The 21,766-nt window shown below is 43.6% G+C and overlaps 1 protein-coding gene across 8 annotated transcripts in view; it reads right to left on the bottom strand.

Moving 5' to 3' along the window:
• Positions 1-21,766, bottom strand: part of chd9 (chromodomain helicase DNA binding protein 9) — a 126,985-nt gene that overhangs the window by 4,937 nt on the left and 100,282 nt on the right. For all 8 annotated transcript variants that reach the window (XM_029721039.1, XM_029721042.1, XM_029721041.1 and 5 more), the window contains 14 exons: positions 18,948-19,133; positions 18,603-18,713; positions 18,261-18,457; positions 16,437-16,636; positions 16,085-16,244; positions 9,434-9,523; positions 7,468-7,571; positions 5,194-5,311; positions 4,772-4,829; positions 4,574-4,622; positions 1,871-2,138; positions 1,502-1,707; positions 330-1,232; positions 3-169 (listed from right to left, as the gene is read on the bottom strand). In XM_029721039.1, the coding sequence (XP_029576899.1) occupies positions 3-169; positions 330-1,232; positions 1,502-1,707; positions 1,871-2,138; positions 4,574-4,622; positions 4,772-4,829; positions 5,194-5,311; positions 7,468-7,571; positions 9,434-9,523; positions 16,085-16,244; positions 16,437-16,636; positions 18,261-18,457; positions 18,603-18,713; positions 18,948-19,133 (2,817 nt within the window). The remainder of the gene's footprint in view (positions 1-2; positions 170-329; positions 1,233-1,501; positions 1,708-1,870; positions 2,139-4,573; positions 4,623-4,771; positions 4,830-5,193; positions 5,312-7,467; positions 7,572-9,433; positions 9,524-16,084; positions 16,245-16,436; positions 16,637-18,260; positions 18,458-18,602; positions 18,714-18,947; positions 19,134-21,766) is intronic.

Below are 21,766 nucleotides of genomic sequence, written 5' to 3'. Positions count from 1 at the left end.
ACCTTGGGCCAGTAGGATGCAGCCAGCATGTATCCTCCCTGGAAGGGGTGGTGGTGTGAGTTGTTGCTGCCGTTCTCTGTCACATGACTGTCCTGCATCTCATCCTGAGTGGTGCTGAGAGACGCCACACTGTCTTCGTCAAATCCCTTCACACTGGTAACTGTCGGGACTGGAAGAACATGCAATATAGCTCTACTTTAGAAAACCTCAAAATATACAACACAACTCAGACAGCCTAACAACTTTGGCAAAATCACAACATTGATTGCCTCAACGGTACTGTAAAAGTCTTTCACTGCAAGAACCAAAATAATAATAACAGCACTCACCCTTGGTCTTTCCTTCCTCTCCCTCACTCTCACTGTCAACAGAGGAAGATGAAGATGAGGAAGAGGAAGATGAGGAGCCTGATGAGCAGGATGAAGATGAAGAGGAGCTGGATCCGGAGCGTGAGGAGGAAGAGGACGATGATGACGATGATGAAGAAGATCGTGATGAAGAGCTGGAGGAGGAGCCGTCCGAGTCGGAGTCTGACGCTGCCGAGGCGGCTCGTCTGGCCTCTCTTCGACTTCTTTTATTGGCTTTCTTCTCTTTCCTGGCGGCTGAGTTGGGCGTGAGTGGCTTGGTCCGTGCCGCCACCATGTGGCTCTCGTTCTCTCCTTTCACCACCCCCAGGTCAGGCTTCTCCTCTATCCCTGTAGGGGTGAGAGGGGCAGGCTGGGGACTCCACCTCTCCACCTGACCCCCTCTCTCCATGCGCTCCTCCCCCTCCGAGAGAGGTTCTTCTTTGGGCACTGCCCCCGGGATGTCCTCCCTCTCCATCTGGGCTGGGGTTGGCACTGGGGACTCTGCCAAGGCTGGGTCTCTACTAGCCTGGTACTGGGGGTTCAGGAGCGGAGTAGGGGTCTGGGATGGCTGTTGGACTCCTTTATTCTGGCTGTAGTTGCGCTGGGCAGCCATGAAGCAGAGCTCTGGGTCTCGGAGGATGTGGTAGTCTGTGCGGCTGACGCCGTGCTTGGCGGCCCCGATTAGGAGGTCTCGGTCGTGGGTACCGGTCTCCCACCACACGGGCAGGTCCGAGCCCAGCTGGCACAGGGGCAGGCGCTCATAGAGCAAGGGGTGGCGCAGGACCTGTTCCCTGACCTGGCGTAGCAGCTCTACTCTGTAGAGGGTACGAGATGCACGCTCCTCTGTGATGGGCTGAATGGACAGAGAGGGGTCCACCGCTGTGTCTAGAGAGAGGGAGAGAGAATAAGTCTGTCCTGCATAATTCATACATCTGTGTTTGCATTTTGTGTGAACTCATTCCACTCGCTGTTTAACTTTCCATTGATCGTTAACCTTATCACTTGCTTGTTTCCCCAGCATTTCCTGAAATCATTAACCTTGGCATACTGTAGCACATTATCAGCAGGTATTAGTAAGCACACAACATAGTATACAGCTTATAAGTATATTGACTTCCACACCCTTTCTACAGGTGGCACAGCACCTCTCTCACCTCCTTCTCTGGGTGGCAGGCGACACACTCTCCTGCACATGGCAGTGAAGGCCCACAGGTACTTCTGCAGACTCTCGTCTGTCTTCTTGTGCAGCCGAGCCATGGCTCTGAACTTGGTCCAGTCGAAACGGCCCAGGTCTGGGTCAAACACCACACCAAAGGTAGACACCACACGGTAGAAATCAGCTTCCTCTCGCCTCGTCCATCTGAGGAGAGAGGGAGGGAGAAACAGAGAGAAAGAGAAATAGGGGTAGATAGAGATATACACAGAGAGAGGGAGGAGAGAAAGAAGAGAGAAGAAGACATTGGTATAAGTTATAGACTGTGGCTAACTTTACGTTTCTGTCCAGGCCTTACAGCTTCACTCACCTCTGCTGGCGTTCTATTTTGGCGGCCATCTTGGGGTTGATAGTGTCGTTGAGGGCAGGTGGCAGGGGGCACAGTGAGGGTGTAACCTGGGTGGTGTGCTGGGTCTGGTGGATGTGGAGGATCTGTCTGGACTTGGTGTAGCGCTGAGAGGCTGTGATCAGACGTCTCAGTCTGGCTGTTAGTACTGAGGAGGAGGGCCAGTAGGCTGCATCTCCTCCTCCTCCTCCTCCTCCTCCACCTAACCCCTCCATCATCACTGGAGCACCCTCTGGAGAGCACACACACAACACACACATTGTTTAACCAGGGAGAACGCTTTTTAAGTTGTTTTATAGTAGTGGAAGAAGTTGTAGTAGTTTCAGCAGTAGAAGCGCTAGTAGTAGTGACTGTTTGTAATAGAAGTGACTGTTGGTAATAAAATATATAGTAGTTGTTGTTGTAATAGTAGTGACTAGTAGTAGTAGTAGTAGTAGTGACTGGTAGTTGTAGTAGTGGTGGTGACTGGTAGTAGTATTAACTAGCTGTAGTAGTAGTGAGTAGTAGTAGTAGTATTAGTCGCGACTAGTAGTAGTAGTAGTGGTGACTGGTAGTAGTAGTATTAACTGGTAGTAGTAGTAGTAGTAGTAGTAGTATTAACTAGTTGTAGTAGTAGTGAGTAGTAGTAGTAATAGTAGTGACTGGTAGTAGTAGTAGTAGTAGTAGTAGCAGTAGCTGGTAGTAGTAAACTCAGCAAAAACAAAACGTCCTCTCAAGGTCAACTGCGTTTATTTTCAGCAAACCTAACGTGTAAATATTTGTATGAACATAACAAGATTCAACAACTGAGACATAAACTGAACCAGTTCCACAGACATGTGACTAACAGAAATGGAATAATGTGTCCCTGAACGAAGGGGGGGGTCAAAATCAAAAGTAACAGTCAGTATCTGGTGTGGCCACCAGCTGCATTAAGTACTGCAGTGGATCTCCTCCTCATGGACTGCACCAGATTTGCCAGTTCTTGCTGTGAGATGTTACCCCACTCTTCCACCAAGGCACCTACAAATTCCCGGACATTTCTGGGGGGAATGGCCCTAACCCTCACCCTCTGATCCAACAGGTCCCAGACGTGCTCAATGGATTGAGATCCGGGCTCTTCGCTGACCATGGCAGAACAGTGACATTCCTGTCTTGCATGAAATCATGCACAGAACAAGCAATATGGCTGGTGGCATTGTCATGCTGGAGGGTCATGTCAGGATGAGCCTGCAGGAAGGGTACCACATGAGGGAGGAGGATGTCTTCCCTGTAACGCACAGCGTTGAGATTGCCTGCAATGACAACAAGCTCAGTCCGAGACCATGACGGACCCTCCACCTCCAAATCGATCCCGCTCCAGAGTACAGGCCTCGGTGTAATGCTCATTCCTTCGACAATAAAGGCGAATCCGACCATCACCCCTGGTGAGACAAAACCACGACTCGTCAGTGAAGAGCACTTTTTGCCAGTCCTGTCTGGTTCAGTGACGGTGGGTTTGTGCCCATAGGCGACGTTGTTGCCGATGATGTCGGGTGAGGACCTGCCTTACAACCTGCCTACAAGCCCTCAGTCCAGCCTCTCTCAGCCGATTGCGGACAGTCTGAGCACTGATGGAGGGACTGTGCGTTCCTGGTGTAACTCGGGCAGTTGTTGTTGCCATCCTGTACCTGTCCCGCAGGTGTGATGTTCGGATGTACCGATCCTGTGCAGGTGTTGTTACACGTGGTCTGCCACTGCGAGGACGATCAGCTGTCCGTCCTGTCTCCCTGTAGCGCTGTCTTAGGCGTCTCACAGTACGGGCATTGCAATATATTGCCCTGGCCACATCTGCAGTCCTCATGCCTCCTTGCAGCATGCCTAAGGCACGTTCATGCAGATGAGCAGGGACCTTGGGCATCTTTCTTTTGGTGTTTTTCAGAGTCAGTAGAACGGTCTCTTTAGTATCCTAAGTTTTCCTAACTGTGACATTAATTGCCGACCGTCTGTAAGCTGTTAGTGTCTTAACGACCGTTCCACAGGTGCATGTTCATTAATTGTTGATGGTTCATTGAACAAGCATGGGAAAAAGTGTTTAAACCCTTTACAATGAAGATCTGTGAAGTTATTTGGATTTTTACAAATTATCTTTGAAAGACAGGGTCCTGAAAAAGGTTAATTTTTTTGCTGAGTTTAGTAGTAGTAGTAGCGGTGACTGGTAGTAGTAGTGACTGGTAGTAGTAGTAGTGACTAGTAGTATTAGTAGTAGTGACTGGTAGTAGTAGTGACTTGTAGCAGTAGTATTAGTAGTAGTAGTGACTGGTAGTATTAGTAGTGACTTGTAGTAGTATTAATAGTAGTAGTAGTTACTGGTAGTAGTAGTGACTGGTAGTAGTAGTATTAGTACCAGTAGTAGTATTAGTGACTGGTAGTTGTAGTGACTGGTAGTAGTAGTAGTGACTTGTAGTAGCAGTATTAGTAGTAGTAGTGATTGGTAGTAGTAGTGACTTGTAGTAGCAGTATTAGTAGTAGTGACTGGTAGTAGTAGTGAATGGTAGCAGTGGTAGTGACTTGTAGTAGCAGTATTAGTAGTAGTAGTGACTGGTAGTAGTAGTAGTGACTTGTAGTAGATATAATAATATGATGTGTATTGGTTGTGATAGTACAAAAGCTGAGTAGAAAGAGACTGAATAGAAAGATGTAACTGACCTCCAGGGTTGTCTGTGACAACCAGGTCTCCAGGAGAGGAGGCGTCATCCTATGGAGGAGAGAAGTGTGTGTTCAAACACTGGACACAGAACTGGACATAATAACACTCAAAACAACCTGTATTGTCTCGTCTCTACAGGGGCAGAGAATACACATGCTGTGCTGGCTCTGTTCTGCCCCCCTTCGTTGTGGCCTCACCTCCATATCGTCCTTCAGCAAGGCTGGGGCAGGCTTGTATTCTGGATCGTCCACGTCCCTACAAACACAGATAACAACCGTCAGCCAGTCAGCCAGCCAGTAAGTCAGCCAGTTATTCAGTCAGTCAGCAAGGGCCACACAAGGTAACAGACAGGGGAACTTGCAGGCAGCTCCTAACAGCTCTGAACTAAACACGGACTCAGATTCACTTCAGAAAAGGTTTTTACAATAATATCAGTTTCTGGTTTCTTCCTTTTCTATCATAGCTTTATGACTGGTTATAAAAAGTGTTACAACAACTGAAACTTTTTAAGTGTGTCATTGTGTGTCTAAGCCCTGTCTGACTCAGTGGAGGAGACCGACAAGCTAACTAGCTGACTCAGTCATTCAGTCAGTCAGCCATGATGTGTAATGTTACCTACCCATCCATGAAGTCATTGGCTCTCTGTTCAGCAGCGATGGCCTTCTCGTCTGGCCGGCCCACCCGCTCTAGGAAGCAGAGGGCAGGGTCTGCACGCACCGTGTTGTACTTCTCATACCCTGTATGAGTGGACCACAGTGGAGAGGTAAGCAAACAGAGGTTAAAACTCGGAAACTTGAAGAGATAAAAAACAAACATACAGCTGGCCACTTTCCCCCAAAGGTGAGTGTGACAGCTGTCATCCAGTGTAAACTACATCCCCATGGAAGAACATGAAAACACCTACAGTGCATTTCCCACATGACACTACTAACTCAGAATTGTATATACTATACCGTATCTGATTAATTCCCCCTGACCCTTTTTCACTCTCTACATTTGTCTAGGCTCTGTTCAAATATCCATTCTAGTAAACCCACTTAGAATACATGCCAAATACATGACTTTATGCTAAGTGTTATGTTAGTATCGTAGCCCTAGTATCACACATTCTAGATGTCTCAGGCCTGTGGGTCAGTTAGTACAGTGAGGGAAAAAAGTATTTGATCCCCTGCTGATTTTGCCCACTGACAAAGAAATGATCAGTCTATAATTTTATTGGTAGGTTTATTTGAACAGTGCGAGACAGAATAACAACAAAAAAATCCAGAAAAACGTGAAAAATGTTATAAAATGACTTGCATTTTAATGAGGGAAATACGTATTTGAACCCTCTGCAAAACATGACTTAGTACTTGTTGGCAATCACAGAGGTCAGACGTTTCTTGTAGTTGGCCACCAGGTTTGCACACATCTCAGGAGGGATTTTGTCCCACTCCTCTTTGCAGATCTTCTCCAAGTCATTAAGGTTTCGAGGCTGACGTTTGGCAACTCGAACCTTCAGCTCCCTCCACAGATTTTCTATGGGATTAAGGTCTGGAGACTGGCTAGGCTACTCCAGGACCTTAATGTGCTTCTTCTTGAGCCACTTCTTTGTTGCCTTGGCCATGTGTTTTGGGTAATTGTCATGCTGGAATACCCATCCACGACCCATTTTCAATGCCCTGGCTGAGGGAAGGAGGTTCTCACCCAAGATTTGACGGTACATGGCCCCGTCCATCGTCCCTTTGATGCGGTGAAGTTGTCCTGTCCCCTTAGCAGAAAAACACCCCCAAAGCATAATGTTTCCACCTCCATGTTTGACGGTGGGGATGGTGTTCTTGAGGTCATAGGCAGCATTCCTCCTCCTCCAAACATGGCGAGTTGAGTTGATGCCAAAGAGCTCCAATTTGGTCTCATCTGACCACAACACTTTCACCAGTTGTCCTCTGAATCATTCAGATGTTCATTGGCAAACTTCAGACGGGCATGTATATGTTCTTTCTTGAGCAGGGGGACCCTGCGGGCACTGCAGGATTTCAGTCCTTCACGGCATAGTGTGTTACCAATTGTTTTCTTGGTGACTATGGTCCCAGCTGCCTTGAGATCATTGACAAGATCCTCGTGTGTAGTTCTGGGCTGATTCCTCACCGTTCTTATGATCATTGCAACTCCACGAGGTGAGATCTTGCATGGAGCCCCAAGGCCGAGGGAGATTGCCAGTTATTTTGTGTTTCTTCCATTTGCGAATAATCGCACCAACTGTTGTCACCTTCTCACCAAGCTGCTTGGCGATGGTCTTGTAGCCCATTCTAGCCTTTTGTAGGTCTACAATCTTGTCCCTGACATCCTTGGAGAGCTCTTTGGTCTTGGCCACGGTGGAGAGTTTGAATTCAAATCAAATCAAATTAATTTATATAGCCCTTCTTACATCAGCTGATATCTCAAAGTGCTGTACAGAAATCCAGCCTAAAACCCCAAACAGCAAGCAATGCAGGTGTAGAAGCACGGTGGCTAGGAAAAACTCCCTAGAAAGGCCAAAACCTAGGAAGAAACCTGCTTCTGTGGACAGGTATCTTTTATACAGGTAACAAACTGAGATTAGGAGCACTACCTTTAAGAGTGTGCTCCTAATCTTAGCTCGTCACCTGTATAAAAGACACCTGGGAGCCACAAATCTTTCTGATTGAGAGGGGGTCAAATACTTATTTCCCTAATTAAAATGCAAATCAATTTATAACATTTTTGACATGCGTTTTTCTGGATTGTTTTGTTGTTATTCTGTCTCTCACTGTTCAAATAAACCATATATTATAGGCTGATCATTTCTTTGTCAGTGGGCAAACGTACAAAATCAGCAGGGGATCAAATACTTTTTCCCCTCACTGTACAACCCTGGTCTCTATTGTCGACTCACCGTGCTTGTAGACCCCCAACAGCAGACACTTGTCAGAAATGTTGTCCCACCACAGGGCTGGTAGCTCAGAGCTGTCGGGCTCAGGAACCCAGATCTTGATCTCACTGATGAGGAGGGGGCGTGGACAGAACACAACATGACAGGAGGAACAGGTCTATATGTATAGCATGGGGGACTCATGGGTACTATGACAGCTGGGTTTCCATCCCAACATAGATTCTCAGATAAGCAACAGCGTGGTACAGCCAAAACCATGAGCTCCGATAAGACTTTTAGGTCAGCATCAAGGCTTAAAATGTGTCTGGAGGCTAGAAATACTCTTAAGTTTTTCCGCACCCACTTCTGTATATCCTCAGCAATAGTATTGGTTCTGAGAAGCTGCTGATCCATCTTTCAACAGCAGGTGGAGTGACTACTGACTTTCCTTCCCTGAGTCTGACTAGCTGTACCCTCCTCTATACATGGACTTTCCTTCCCTGAGTCTGACTAGCTGTGTCCTCCTCTATACATGGACTTTCCTTCCCTGAGTCTGACTAGCTGTGTCCTCCTCTATACATGGACTTTCCTTCCCTGAGTCTGACTAGCTGTACCCTCCTCTATACATGGACTTTCCTTCCCTGAGTCTGACTAGCTGTGTCCTCCTCTATACATGGACTTTCCTTCCCTGAGTCTGACTAGCTGTGTCCTCCTCTATACATGGACTTTCCTTCCCTGAGTCTGACTAGCTGTGTCCTCCTCTATACATGGACTTTCCTTCCCTGAGTCTGACTTGCTGTACCCTCCTCTATACATGGACTTTCCTTCCCTGAGTCTGACTAGCTGTACCCTCCTCTATACATGGACTTTCCTTCCCTGAGTCTGACTAGCTGTGTCCTCCTCTATACATGGACTTTCCTTCCCTGAGTCTGACTAGCTGTGTCCTCCTCTATACATGGACTTTCCTTCCCTGAGTCTGACTAGCTGTGTCCTCCTCTATACATGGACTTTCCTTCCCTGAGTCTGACTAGCTGTACCCTCCTCTATACATGGACTTTCCTTCCCTGAGTCTGACTAGCTGTGTCCTCCTCTATACATGGACTTTCCTTCCCTGAGTCTGACTAGCTGTACCCTCCTCTATACATGGACTTTCCTTCCCTGAGTCTGACTAGCTGTGTCCTCCTCTATACATGGACTTTCCTTCCCTGAGTCTGACTAGCTGTGTCCTCCTCTATACATGGACTTTCCTTCCCTGAGTCTGACTAGCTGTGTCCTCCTCTATACATGGACTTTCCTTCCCTGAGTCTGACTAGCTGCGTCCTCCTCTATACATGGACTTTCCTTCCCTGAGTCTGACTAGCTGCGTCCTCCTCTATACATGGACTTTCCTTCCCTGAGTCTGACTAGCTGCGTCCTCCTCTATACATGGACTTTCCTTCCCTGAGTCTGACTAGCTGTGTCCTCCTCTATACATGGACTTTCCTTCCCTGAGTCTGACTAGCTGTGCCCTCCTTCAGATATGGTGATAGATAGAGACAGCTACAGTATGTATGGGTACGACCTGTCATGTTTGGTCTATGTCCTTACCATGGAAAATATGAACAACATGGGCCTATGAATAAACAGGTTTTCATTTAAAAAGTGAATGTAAACGGAACCTTCTAAAACGATGTGTCAGCTGAATTTGCGTGCCAGCAGCTTACCAGAAATCCCAAACTTAAACAAATACTGCCATAGTGCTGGCAGCCTGGCTGAACTGGTTGGCATAACATCCAGTCTAGCCTGAATAGCCACCGATCAATCTGACCATCTCAAAATAATCGAGTAAATAGTGTAATCCTCTTCAAATAATCTAATAACTGAAATGACCAATTAGAGGATAGACAGAGAGAGTGTCAGTGAGCTTTGGAAATGTTGTATACTCTACTCTAAGTGTGTCTGTCAATGTTCAGAGCTGTTTGGTTGTAAAAGAGGTGAAAGTTCAGCTCACCTGGAGTCCACGCCGTCTAGTATCTTCTGTGACTGGCTTCCCATCACCTCTTGTTTCAGGTAGTAGAGCATTCTAACCCGCAGCAACACCCTGCACACAGACACAGCCCCGCCCGCGGTCACCACAAAGCCTCAACACGCACAAACGCTGAGAGAGCAGAACGGCTTTCACTTTCACACGCACTCACGACCGTAAATGCACGCACGCACGCACGCACGCACGCACACACACACACACACACACACACACACACACACACACACACACACACACACACACACACACACACACACACAATCAAAATATCACACTCTCACACACATTCTCACTTTCCTCCTGGATGACTGAAATACTGTGCCTAGCTCGTCACGGTAGATGACTGAAATACTGTGCCTAGCTCGTCACGGTAGATGACTGAAACACTGTGCCTAGCTCGTCACGGTAGATGACTGAAATACTGTGCCTAGCTCGTCACGGTAGATGACTGAAACACTGTGCCTAGCTCGTCACGGTAGATGACTGAAATACTGTGCCTAGCTCGTCACGGTAGATGACTGAAATACTGTGCCTAGCTCGTCACGGTAGATGACTGAAATACTGTGCCTAGCTCGTCACGGTAGATGACTGAAATACTGTGCCTAGCTCGTCACGGTAGATGACTGAAACACTGTGCCTAGCTCGTCACGGTAGATGACTGAAATACTGTGCCTAGCTCGTCACGGTAGATGACTGAAATACTGTGCCTAGCTCGTCACGGTAGATGACTGAAACACTGTGCCTAGCTCGTCACGGTAGATGACTGAAATACTGTGCCTAGCTCGTCACGGTAGATGACTGAAACACTGTGCCTAGCTCGTCACGGTAGATGACTGAAATACTGTGCCTAGCTCGTCACGGTAGATGACTAAAATACTGTGCCTAGCTCGTCACGGTAGATGACTGAAATACTGTGCCTAGCTCGTCACGGTAGATGACTGAAATACTGTGCCTAGCTCGTCACGGTAGATGACTGAAATACTGTGCCTAGCTCGTCACGGTAGATGACTGAAATACTGTGCCTAGCTCGTCACGGTAGATGACTGAAATACTGTGCCTAGCTCGTCACGGTAGATCAACTGTCCATGCAAAGGGAAACATTTTGTATTGTTGTATATACTGTATATACTGTATAAATGTTGCCTTCATGCCCAAAATGGAGTGGGATAGAAAATATGTAGTCAGTCCCTGATGCAGTGTCTGTGCCATAGAGACTGAGACAGTGTCTGTGCCATAGAGAGCGAGACAGTTTCTGTGCCATAGAGAGCGAGACAGTGTCTGTGCCATAGAGAGCGAGACAGTGTCTGTGCAATAGAGAGCGAGACAGTGTCTGTGCCATAGAGAGCAAGACAGTGTCTGTGCCATAGAGAGCGAGACAGTGTCTGTGCCATAGAGAGCGAGACAGTGTCTGTGCCATAGAGACTGAGACCGTGTCTGTGCCATAGAGATGAGTGGTGTGATATGATGTGATCTCTGGGCTGGCAGGGAGAGGAGAGATAGGCAGGCTGAGTCAGAGGAGACATGCTGTTTCCATGACGCACCCAGCCAGGCATCAGTCAGGAGGTAGAAGGTGGAGGGTGGTGTGTGGGGTATGGTATGCCTGATCTGTGATGGACTGGCATACATTCTAGTCTCCCTTCCTCTCTTAAGCTAGGGTCTGAGAAAATCTAGTTGTGGCAGGTTAAAAGGTCCAGTGTAGATTTCTTCAGATGGTGTGTGTGGCCCTAGCTTTACACATCCAGTATGACACTAGTGGAAAGGGAGTGACATGAGAACACCCCCTCTGCAGGCAGAGCTGTGAGCTCCAGTGCTGAGGCTCAGGTACAGGCCTCTCCCCTCCCTCCCTGCCTCAGAGGGGCTGTGCCCTGGGTCTCCCCACAGCAGCTGCTGTTTCCTGTGGCTGTCAGCAAGGCCCTGCATCACTCTTTCCCTCTCTCTCTCTCTCTCTCTCTTACACTCAGACAGACAGCCTGGAGTGTGGGAGGTATCTGACGGAGAAGGAAACCTCTCTGCACCGGACATAGAGCTCATACATGCACATGAGCGTGAGTTCACACACAACACACACACACACACACACACACACACACACACACACACACACACACACACACACACACACACACACACACACACACACACACACCCACACACACACACACACACACACACACACACACACTTGTAAAATACCCACACACTCACGTACATACTGTATTTACTATACAAGCACATGATACAAACAGTCAGATACATAAAGGTAAACACACACCCACAATCACATGCAGATCATATATATGACATGTACTAGCACAAGTCATACTGAGAATGTTACACATTTCCCAACAGAACACAGGCCTCGTCAGTCTTAACCTTACATTTCCTAACATGCCAGTACTAGTAGCTACACAGTATTGAACACATATCTTCTAAATGTCATTATCATAGGACAGGGTTCTGGATCTCTGTGTGGGACAGGGACAGTAGGGGGCCATGCCTGTGCATGCCCCATCCCCACGTCAGTCCACATTCCTCCCTGAGGGGAAAACGCAGAGGTCAGCAAAGCCACAGAGCGTGTCCCTGTTTGACCAGCGTGCCTCCCATCGGACGATCCCTGGCTTCAGCACTACTGCTCTGGGAACAATGGGGAACTTTCTGTGGAAGCCCTGCATGGCTCTGTGTCTAAAGCAGGATGGCAGGAGACAAACCCCCAAACAACCCCCTTTAGAAAGACAGCAACCTAAATCTATTTACTGTAGTTTAACACATTTCAACACATTTCACCATCATCTATTTAGCTATGTTTTATATCTCAACAACCATCATCTATGTTTTATATCTCAACAACCATCATCTATGTTTTATATCTCAACAACCATTATCTATGTTTTATATCTCAACAACCATCATCTATGTTTTATATCTCAACAACCATCATCTATGTTTTATATCTCAACAACCATTATCTATGTTTTATATCTCAACAACCATCATCTATGTTTTATATCTCAACAACCATCATCTATGTTTTATATCTCAACAACCATCATCTATGTTTTATATCAAAACAACCATTATCCATGTTTTATATCTCAACAACTTTTATCTATGTTTATGTTTTATATCTCAACAACCATCATCTATGTTTTATATCAAAACAACCATCATCTATGTTTTATATCAAAACAACCATTATCTTTGTTTTATATCTCAACAACCATCATCTATGTTTTATATCTCAACAACCATCATCTATGTTTTATATCTCAACAACCATCATCTATGTTTTATATTAAAATAACCATTATCTTTGTTTTATATCTCAACAACCATCATCTATGTTTTATATCTCAACAACCATCATCTATGTTTTATATCTCAACAACCATTATCTATGTTTTATATCTCAACAACCATTATCTATGTTTTATATCTCAACAACCATCATCTATGTTTTATATCTCAACAACCATCATCTATGTTTTATATCTCAACAACCATCATCTATGTTTTAAATCTCAACAACCATCATCTATGTTTTATATCTCAACAACCATCATCTATGTTTTATATTAAAATAACCATTATCTTTGTTTTATATCTCAACAACCATCATCTATGTTTTATATCTCAACAACCATCATCTATGTTTTATATCTCAACAACCATTATCTATGTTTTATATTAAAATAACCATTATCTTTGTTTTATATCTCAACAACCATCATCTATGTTTTATATCTCAACAACCATCATCTATGTTTTATATCTCAACAACCATTATCTATGTTTTATATTAAAATAACCATTATCTTTGTTTTATATCTCAACAACCATCATCTATGTTTTATATCTCAACAACCATTATCTGTTTTATATCTCAACAACCATTATCTATGTTTTATATCTCAACAACCATTATCTATGTTTTATATCTCAACAACCATCATCTATGTTTTATATCTCAACAACCATCATCTATGTTTTATATCTCAACAACCATCATCTATGTTTTATATCTCAACAACCATCATCTATGTTTTATATCTCAACAACCATTATCTATGTTTTATATCTCAACAACCATTATCTATGTTTTATATCTCAACAACCATTATCTATGTTTTATATCTCAACAACCATCATCTATGTTTTATATCTCAACAACCATCATCTATGTTTTATATCTCAACAACCATCATCTATGTTTTATATCTCAACAACCATCATCTATGTTTTATATCTCAACAACCATTATCTATGTTTTATATCTCAACAACCATCATCTATGTTTTATATCTCAACAACCATTATCTATGTTTTATATCTCAACAACCATCATCTATGTTTTATATCTCAACAACCATTATCTATGTTTTATATCTCAACAACCATTATCTATGTTTTATATCTCAACAACCATCATCTATGTTTTATATCTCAACAACCATCATCTATGTTTTATATTAAAATAACCATTATCTATGTTTTATATCTCAACAACCATCATCTATGTTTTATATCTCAACAACCATTATCTATGTTTTATATCTCAACAACCATCATCTATGTTTTATATCTCAACAACCATCATCTATGTTTTATATTAAAATAACCATTATCTATGTTTTATATCTCAACAACCATCATCTATGTTTTATATTAAAATAACCATTATCTATGTTTTATATCTCAACAACCATAATCTATGTTTTATATCTCAACAACCATCATCTATGTTTTATATCTCAACAACCATTATCTATGTTTTATATCTCAACAACCATCATCTATGTTTTATATCTCAACAACCATCATCTATGTTTTATATCTCAACAACCATTATCTATGTTTTATATCTCAACAACCATAATCTATGTTTTATATCTCAACAACCATTATCTATGTTTTATATCTCAACAACCATCATCTATGTTTTATATCTCAACAACCATTATCTATGTTTTATATCTCAACAACCATCATCTATGTTTTATATCTCAACAACCATCATCTATGTTTTATATCTCAACAACCATCATCTATGTTTTATATCTCAACAACCATTATCTATGTTTTATATCTCAACAACCATCATCTATGTTTTATATCTCAACAACCATCATCTATGTTTTATATCTCAACAACCATCATCTATGTTTTATATCTCAACAACCATCATCTATGTTTTATATCTCAACAACCATCATCTATGTTTTATATCTCAACAACCATTATCTATGTTTTATATCTCAACAACCATCATCTATGTTTTATATCTCAACAACCATTATCTATGTTTTATATCTCAACAACCATCATCTATGTTTTATATCTCAACAACCATCATCTATGTTTTATATCTCAACAACCATCATCTATGTTTTATATTAAAATAACCATTATCTATGTTTTATATTAAAATAACCATTATCTATGTTTTATATCTCAACAACCATTATCTATGTTTTATATCTCAACAACCATTATCTATGTTTTATATCTCAACAACCATCATCTATGTTTTATATCTCAACAACCATCATCTATGTTTTATATCTCAACAACCATCATCTATGTTTTATATTAAAATAACCATTATCTATGTTTTATATTAAAATAACCATTATCTATGTTTTATATCTCAACAACCATTATCTATGTTTTATATCTCAACAACCATCATCTATGTTTTATATCTCAACAACCATCATCTATGTTTTATATCTCAACAACCATTATCTATGTTTTATATCTCAACAACCATCATCTATGTTTTATATCTCAACAACCATTATCTATGTTTTATATCTCAACAACCATTATCTATGTTTTATATCTCAACAACCATTATCCATGTTTTATATCTCAACAACCATCATCTATGTTTTATATCTCAACAACCATTATCTATGTTTTATATCTCAACAACCATCATCTATGTTTTATATCTCAACAACCATTATCTATGTTTTATATCTCAACAACCATTATCTATGTTTTATAGGTTCATATTTCAAACCATTTCATTGGATGTAAGAGTTGTTTTCTTCTTCCCATCATCTATGTAGCTTTATATAAAATATAATAAATCCCTGGCTGTAGTATAATCTGTTTTTTCTATCTGTCAATAAAAGATCAATGACAGCTATTAGTTTGGGTTAAAATCCCATTCAGATGATTATCATTCAGCAGTGTAATCTATAATCTGATTCACGGTCATTAATAGAGGAAAGCAACAGATGGAGAAGATGGCTGCTTCAATTTGTCTTAATTACAGACAGTGGTGTTGATGTGCAGGAGTCAAATCTCTGCTACTGACAAAAACATACAATTATGTTTTCGCACAGGCTAGCGTCAATACACTGAAGAAAACTGAGGGAAATACAAAATATGAGACTTTACTTTTTTTTTTTACCTCAACTCTATATACGACAGAGACAAGAACCTATGTTTATTTCCAACATCAATAAAAACCAAGCTAAGACACATTTACAAGGACAAGTTGTTTGTTCCAATGTTAACTATTAGGCAACAATACCATTAAAAAAAATCTAAAAGTGTACTGAATATATTTAATACTATAGGCCTGTAGTACCAAGAGTAGCTTCTTACTTGTTGCAGTGGTGTTTGAGGTGCTTCTTGTATCCCTCGTCCTGCAGCATGTGTTCTGGGTTGTGCTTCCTGATCCACTCAGCCTTCTGGATGTCAAACGTGCTAGATTGAGTCTTCATCTTCTTCCCCTTCCTGCCTCTGGGGACCGGGGTCGACAGACCTGAGGGAGGAACACAGATACAATTTGTGGTTATGGACACCGGTTTATAAACTCACATTAAAAACATTAACAGTAAACAATAGCACAGTGGTAGGGGGAAATGCCCTTTAAAGGAAGAATTCCTTGAGAGGAACCAGATTCTAATCTGTGGTTGGACCCCTGAGGTTTGGTCATTGAGAGGTTGTAACGTACCCAGGTGGTTCTGTAGTTCCTTGGTCTGTCCGTCCTCAGAGGGGGCGATCAGGTCCCACATGAAGCTCTTGATCTTGTCGTCACCGCGGTAGTGAACCAGACAGTAGGCCAAAAGGGCTCTGCAGATAGACTCCACATCACGCTCTGTCAGCTGCTTCTTAAAACGACCATGGAGCAGGATGTCCTTCCAACGACCCCACCTGGACGACACAGGAGAGGAGAGGGTCAACACTGGAGACAAATACTGTACAATATAGGTGGACAACACAGGAGAGCCTCAGTACAGACACAATACTGTACAATATAGATATACAACACAGGAGAGCCTCAGTACAGACACAATACTGTACAATATAGATATACAACACAGAAGAGCCTCAGTACAGACACAATACTGTACAATATAGATGGACAACACAGGAGAGCCTCAGTACAGACACAATACTGTACAATATAAATATACAACACAGGAGAGCCTCAGTACAGACACAATACTGTACAATATAGATATACAACACAGAAGAGCCTCAGTACAGACACAATACTGTACAATATAGATGGACAACACAGAAGAGCCTCAGTACAGACACAATACAGATATACAACACAGGAGAGCCTCAGTACAGACACAATACTGTAAAATATAGATAGACAACACAGTAGAGCCTCAGTACAGACACAATACTGTACAATATAGATATACAACACAGGAGAGCCTCAGTACAGACACAATACTGTACAATATAGATGGACAACACAGAAGAGCCTCAGTACAGACACAATACAGATATACAACACAGGAGAGCCTCAGTACAGACACAATACTGTAAAATATAGATAGACAACACAGTAGAGCCTCAGTACAGACACAATACTGTACAATATAGATATACAACACAGGAGAGCCTCAGTACAGACACAATACTGTAAAATATAGATGGCCAACACAGGAGAGCCTCAATACAGACAACACTGCACAATATAGATGGACAACACAGGAGAGCCTCAATACAGACAACACTGTACAATATAGATGGACAACACAGGAGAGCCTCAGTACAGACACAATACTGTACAATATAGATGGACAACACAGGAGAGCCTCAGTGCAGACACAATACTGTACAATATAGATGGACAACACAGGAGAGCCTCAGTACAGACACAATACTGTACAATATAGATATACAACACAGGAGAGCCTCAGTACAGACACAACACTGTACAATATAGATGGACAACACAGGAGAGCCTCAGTACAGACACAATACTGTACAATATAGATGGACAACACAGGTGAGCCTCAGTACAGACACAACACTGTACAATATAGATGGACAACACAGGAGAGCCTCAGTACAGACAACACTGTACAATATAGATGGACAACACAGGAGAGCCTCAGTACAGACACAACACTGTACAATATAGATGGACAACACAGGAGAGCCTCAGTACAGACACAATACTGTACAATATAGATATACAACACAGGAGAGCCTCAGTACAGACACAATACTGTAAAATATAGATATACAACACAGGAGAGCCTCAGTACAGACACAATACTGTAAAATATAGATATACAACACAGGAGAGCCTCAGTACAGACACAACACTACAATATAGATATACAACACAGGAGAGCCTCAGTACAGACACAATACTGTACAGCAGTAACACTAAGAACAAGATGTGGTTGGTCTGGGCTGAAACTCATTTCTGCACATCCTGTGGGTCCCCAATATAAGTATTAAAGAACATTTAGTATCCTTGTTGGTTTGTATATTATCTAGCATAAGTGGTCCAGTCACTGCCACTGACCCGTAAACTAGTAGGTTCTTCTCCACTCTGAAGCACTCCGTCCTGCCGTAGCTGTTGAGGCGGTCGTGGGGCCGGCGGAGCTTGGGCTTGTCCTCGTTGTCACTCTCACCCTCTGACAGCTCTGCCAGCTCGTCCTTAGTGGCACTGAAGGGTCGGGTCTGCTTCCTCACCCTCGGAGTGTCAATTACCAGGCTGTTCTGTTGTGGAATAGGAGAGAAACACACACAGATACTCAGATACTACTGTAGCAAATTAACTCATGGCATTGATCTTATCTCCTTTATAACATCTCATCATGGCCAGAAAGAGCAGGTTCAGTGTTTAAACTAAAGCATTACTTACTCTGCCATTGGCAGTGTCCATGTCAATCTCAGCCTTCTTGGCCCACTTGTCCCAGAAGTTGGGGTCGTCCAGAGAAATGTCTGTGCGGTTTCCGGACGCCACAAAACTGGCCTGAGAGAGAAGACATTAAATCCCATGAAACCTTGATAATCTGATTCACTGTTCCTTCCTGAGTCTCCTTCAATGAGAAGTCTGAGTCTCATAACAGAGCTGAGAGTCTGTGATGAAGAGTGACATGAGAGTAAACAGTTGACACTGGTTACTACTGCTAGTTATGCAGAAAGGAAAAGGATAGCAACATTCAAACAATGACCACTGTGTGGTGCTCTTTCAGTCACTGGGTACCTTGGCAAAGGTAGATCCCCGTCCCTCAGACTCGATGGTGATGGTCTTGGTCCTGCGTTGAAGGATCTGGTCGATGTCCTCCTCACAGAACTTGGCCCCCTCATCCTCATCGTCCATCAGAGCTCCATACGCCCCTTTCCTCAGCAGGTCCTCGATCTCCTTCTTAGACAGCTGCTGCTGGGTGGGCTGTAGAGAGGGGAGGGGGAGAAGGAGAAACACGGGGTGTTAGGGGAACTGATGATGGACTATTTACACATTACATCATTGTACATACAAACATGTGCACAACACATGCACATGCATTAACACCACACAAAAACAGACAGACACTCTAGCGTGAGAAACGCCGAGGAGAGAGACAGTTAGCTGAACTGAAGCTGAACTGGATCACGTGCTAGACCTTTTTAAATCTTAAAGAGTAGCAGCAACCCCCAGCTGACCCATGGTGTGTTAGTATGCAGCTGGTGGTGCTAATGTCTGCTCAACACTTTCTTCCTGATAGTCCAGCTAATCCAGAGAGAGAAACAGCTAAGCTCCTCCTACACACTGATGATGCACTAAGAGGATATCTCAAAGCTGTGTTTATTATATTGACTAGTCCATTTTCTACACTCTCATTTTGTAGAATGGACTTAACATTTTTTGCCTTCGGAATATATTCTGACCCCTTGACTTTTTCCACATTTTGTTACATTACGGCCTTATTCTAAAACGGATTAAATCATTTTCCCCTCATCAATCTACACATAATACCCCATAATGACAAAGCAAAAAACATATATATCTTTTTTTTTGCCAATGTATATACACTGCTCAAACAAATGAAGGGAACACTTAAACAACACATCTGAGATCTGAATGAAAGAAAAAATCTTATTAAATACTTTTTTCTTTACATAGTTGAATGTGCTGACAACAAAATCACACAAAAATAATCAATGGAAATCCAATTTATCAACCCATGGAGGTCTGGATTTGGAGTCACACTCAAAATTAAAGTGGAAAACCACACTACAGGCTGATCCAACTTTGATGTAATGTCCTTAAAACAAGTCAAAATGAGGCTCAGTAGTGTGTGTGGCCTCCACGTGCCTGTATGACCTCCATACAATTCCTGGGCATGCTCCTGATGAGGTGGCGGATGGTCTCCTGAGGGATCTCCTCTCAGACCTGGACTAAAGCATCCGCCAACTCCTGGACAGTCTGTGGTGCAACATGGCGTTGGTGGAGGGAGCGAGACATGATGTCCCAGATGTGCTCAATTGGATTCAGGTCTGGGGAACGGGCGGGCCAGTCCATAGCATCAATGCCTTCCTCTTGCAGGAACTGCTGACACACTCCAGCCACATGAGGTCTAGCATTGTCTTGCATTAGGAGGAACCCAGGGCCAACCGCACCAGCATATGGTCTCACAAGGGGTCTGAGGATCTCATCTCGGTACCTAATGGCAGTCAGGCTACCTCTGGCGAGCACATGGAGGGTTGTGCGGCCCCCCAAAGAAATGCCACCCCACACCATGACTGACCCACCGCCAAACCGGTCATGCTGGAGGATGTTGCAGGCAGCAGAACGTTCTCCACGGCGTCTCCAGACTGTGTCACGTCTGTCACGTGCTCAGTGTGAACCTGCTTTCATCTGTGAAGAGCAGAGGACGCCAGTGGCGAATTTGCCTATCTTGGTGTTCTCTGGCAAATGTCAAACGTCCTGCATGGTGTTGGGCTGTAAGCACAACCCCCACCTGGGGACGTCGGGCCCTCATACCACCCTCATGGAGTCTGTTTCTGACCGTTTGAGCAGACACATGCACATTTGTGGCCTGCTGGAGGTCATTTTGCAGGGCTCTGGCAGTGCTTCTCCTGCTCCTCCTTGCACAAAGGCAGAGGTAGCGGCCCTGCTGCTGGGTTGTTGCCCTCCTACGGCCTCCTCCACGTCTCCTGATGTACTGGCCTGTCTCCTGGTAGCGCCTCCATGCTCTGGACACTACGCTGACAGACACAGCAAACTTTCTTGCCATAGCTCGCATTGATGTGCCATCCTGGATGAGCTGCACTACCTGAGCCACTTGTGTGGGTTGTAGACTCCGTCTCATGCTACCACTAGAGTGAAAGCACCGCCAGCATTCAAAAGTGACCAAAACATCAGCCAGGAAGCATAGGAACTGAGAAGTGGTCTGTGGTCCCCACCTGCAGAGCCACTCCTTTATTGGGGGTGTCTTGTTAATTGCCTATAATTTCCACCTGTTGTCTATTCTATTTGCACAACAGCATGTGAAATGTATTGTCAATCAGTGTTGCTTCCTAAGTGGACAGTTTGATTTCACAGAAGTGTGATTGACTTGGAGTTACATTGTGTTGTTTAAGTGTTCCCTTTATTTTTTTGAGCAGTGTATATAAAAAAACTGAAATATGACATTTACATAAGTACTCAGACCCTTTACCTAGTACTTTGTTGAAGCACCTTTGGCAGCAATTACATAATTGAGTCTTCTTGGGTATGACGCTACAAGCTTGGCACACCTGTATTTGGGGAGTTTCTCCCATTCTTCTCTGCAGCTCCTCTCAAGCTCTGTCAGGTTAGATGGGGAGCGTTGCTGCACAGCTACTTTCAGGTCTCTCCAGAGATGTTTGATCGGGTTCAAGTCCGGGCTCTGGCTGGGCCACTCAAGGACATTCAGAGACTTGTCCCGAAGCCACTCCTGTTTTGTCTTGGCTGTGTGCATAGGGTCGTTGTCCTGTTGGAAGGTGAACCTCCGCCCCAGTCTGAGGTCCTGAGCACTCTGGAGCAGGTTTAAATCAAGGATATCTCTGTACTTTGCTCCA

Source organism: Salmo trutta, chromosome 29 (assembly GCF_901001165.1).
Source record: "Salmo trutta chromosome 29, fSalTru1.1, whole genome shotgun sequence".
In the NCBI taxonomy this organism is placed as follows: domain Eukaryota; kingdom Metazoa; phylum Chordata; class Actinopteri; order Salmoniformes; family Salmonidae; genus Salmo; species Salmo trutta.
Note: the sequence above shows the minus strand (reverse complement) of the source record. Positions and strands in the feature narration are given on the sequence as shown.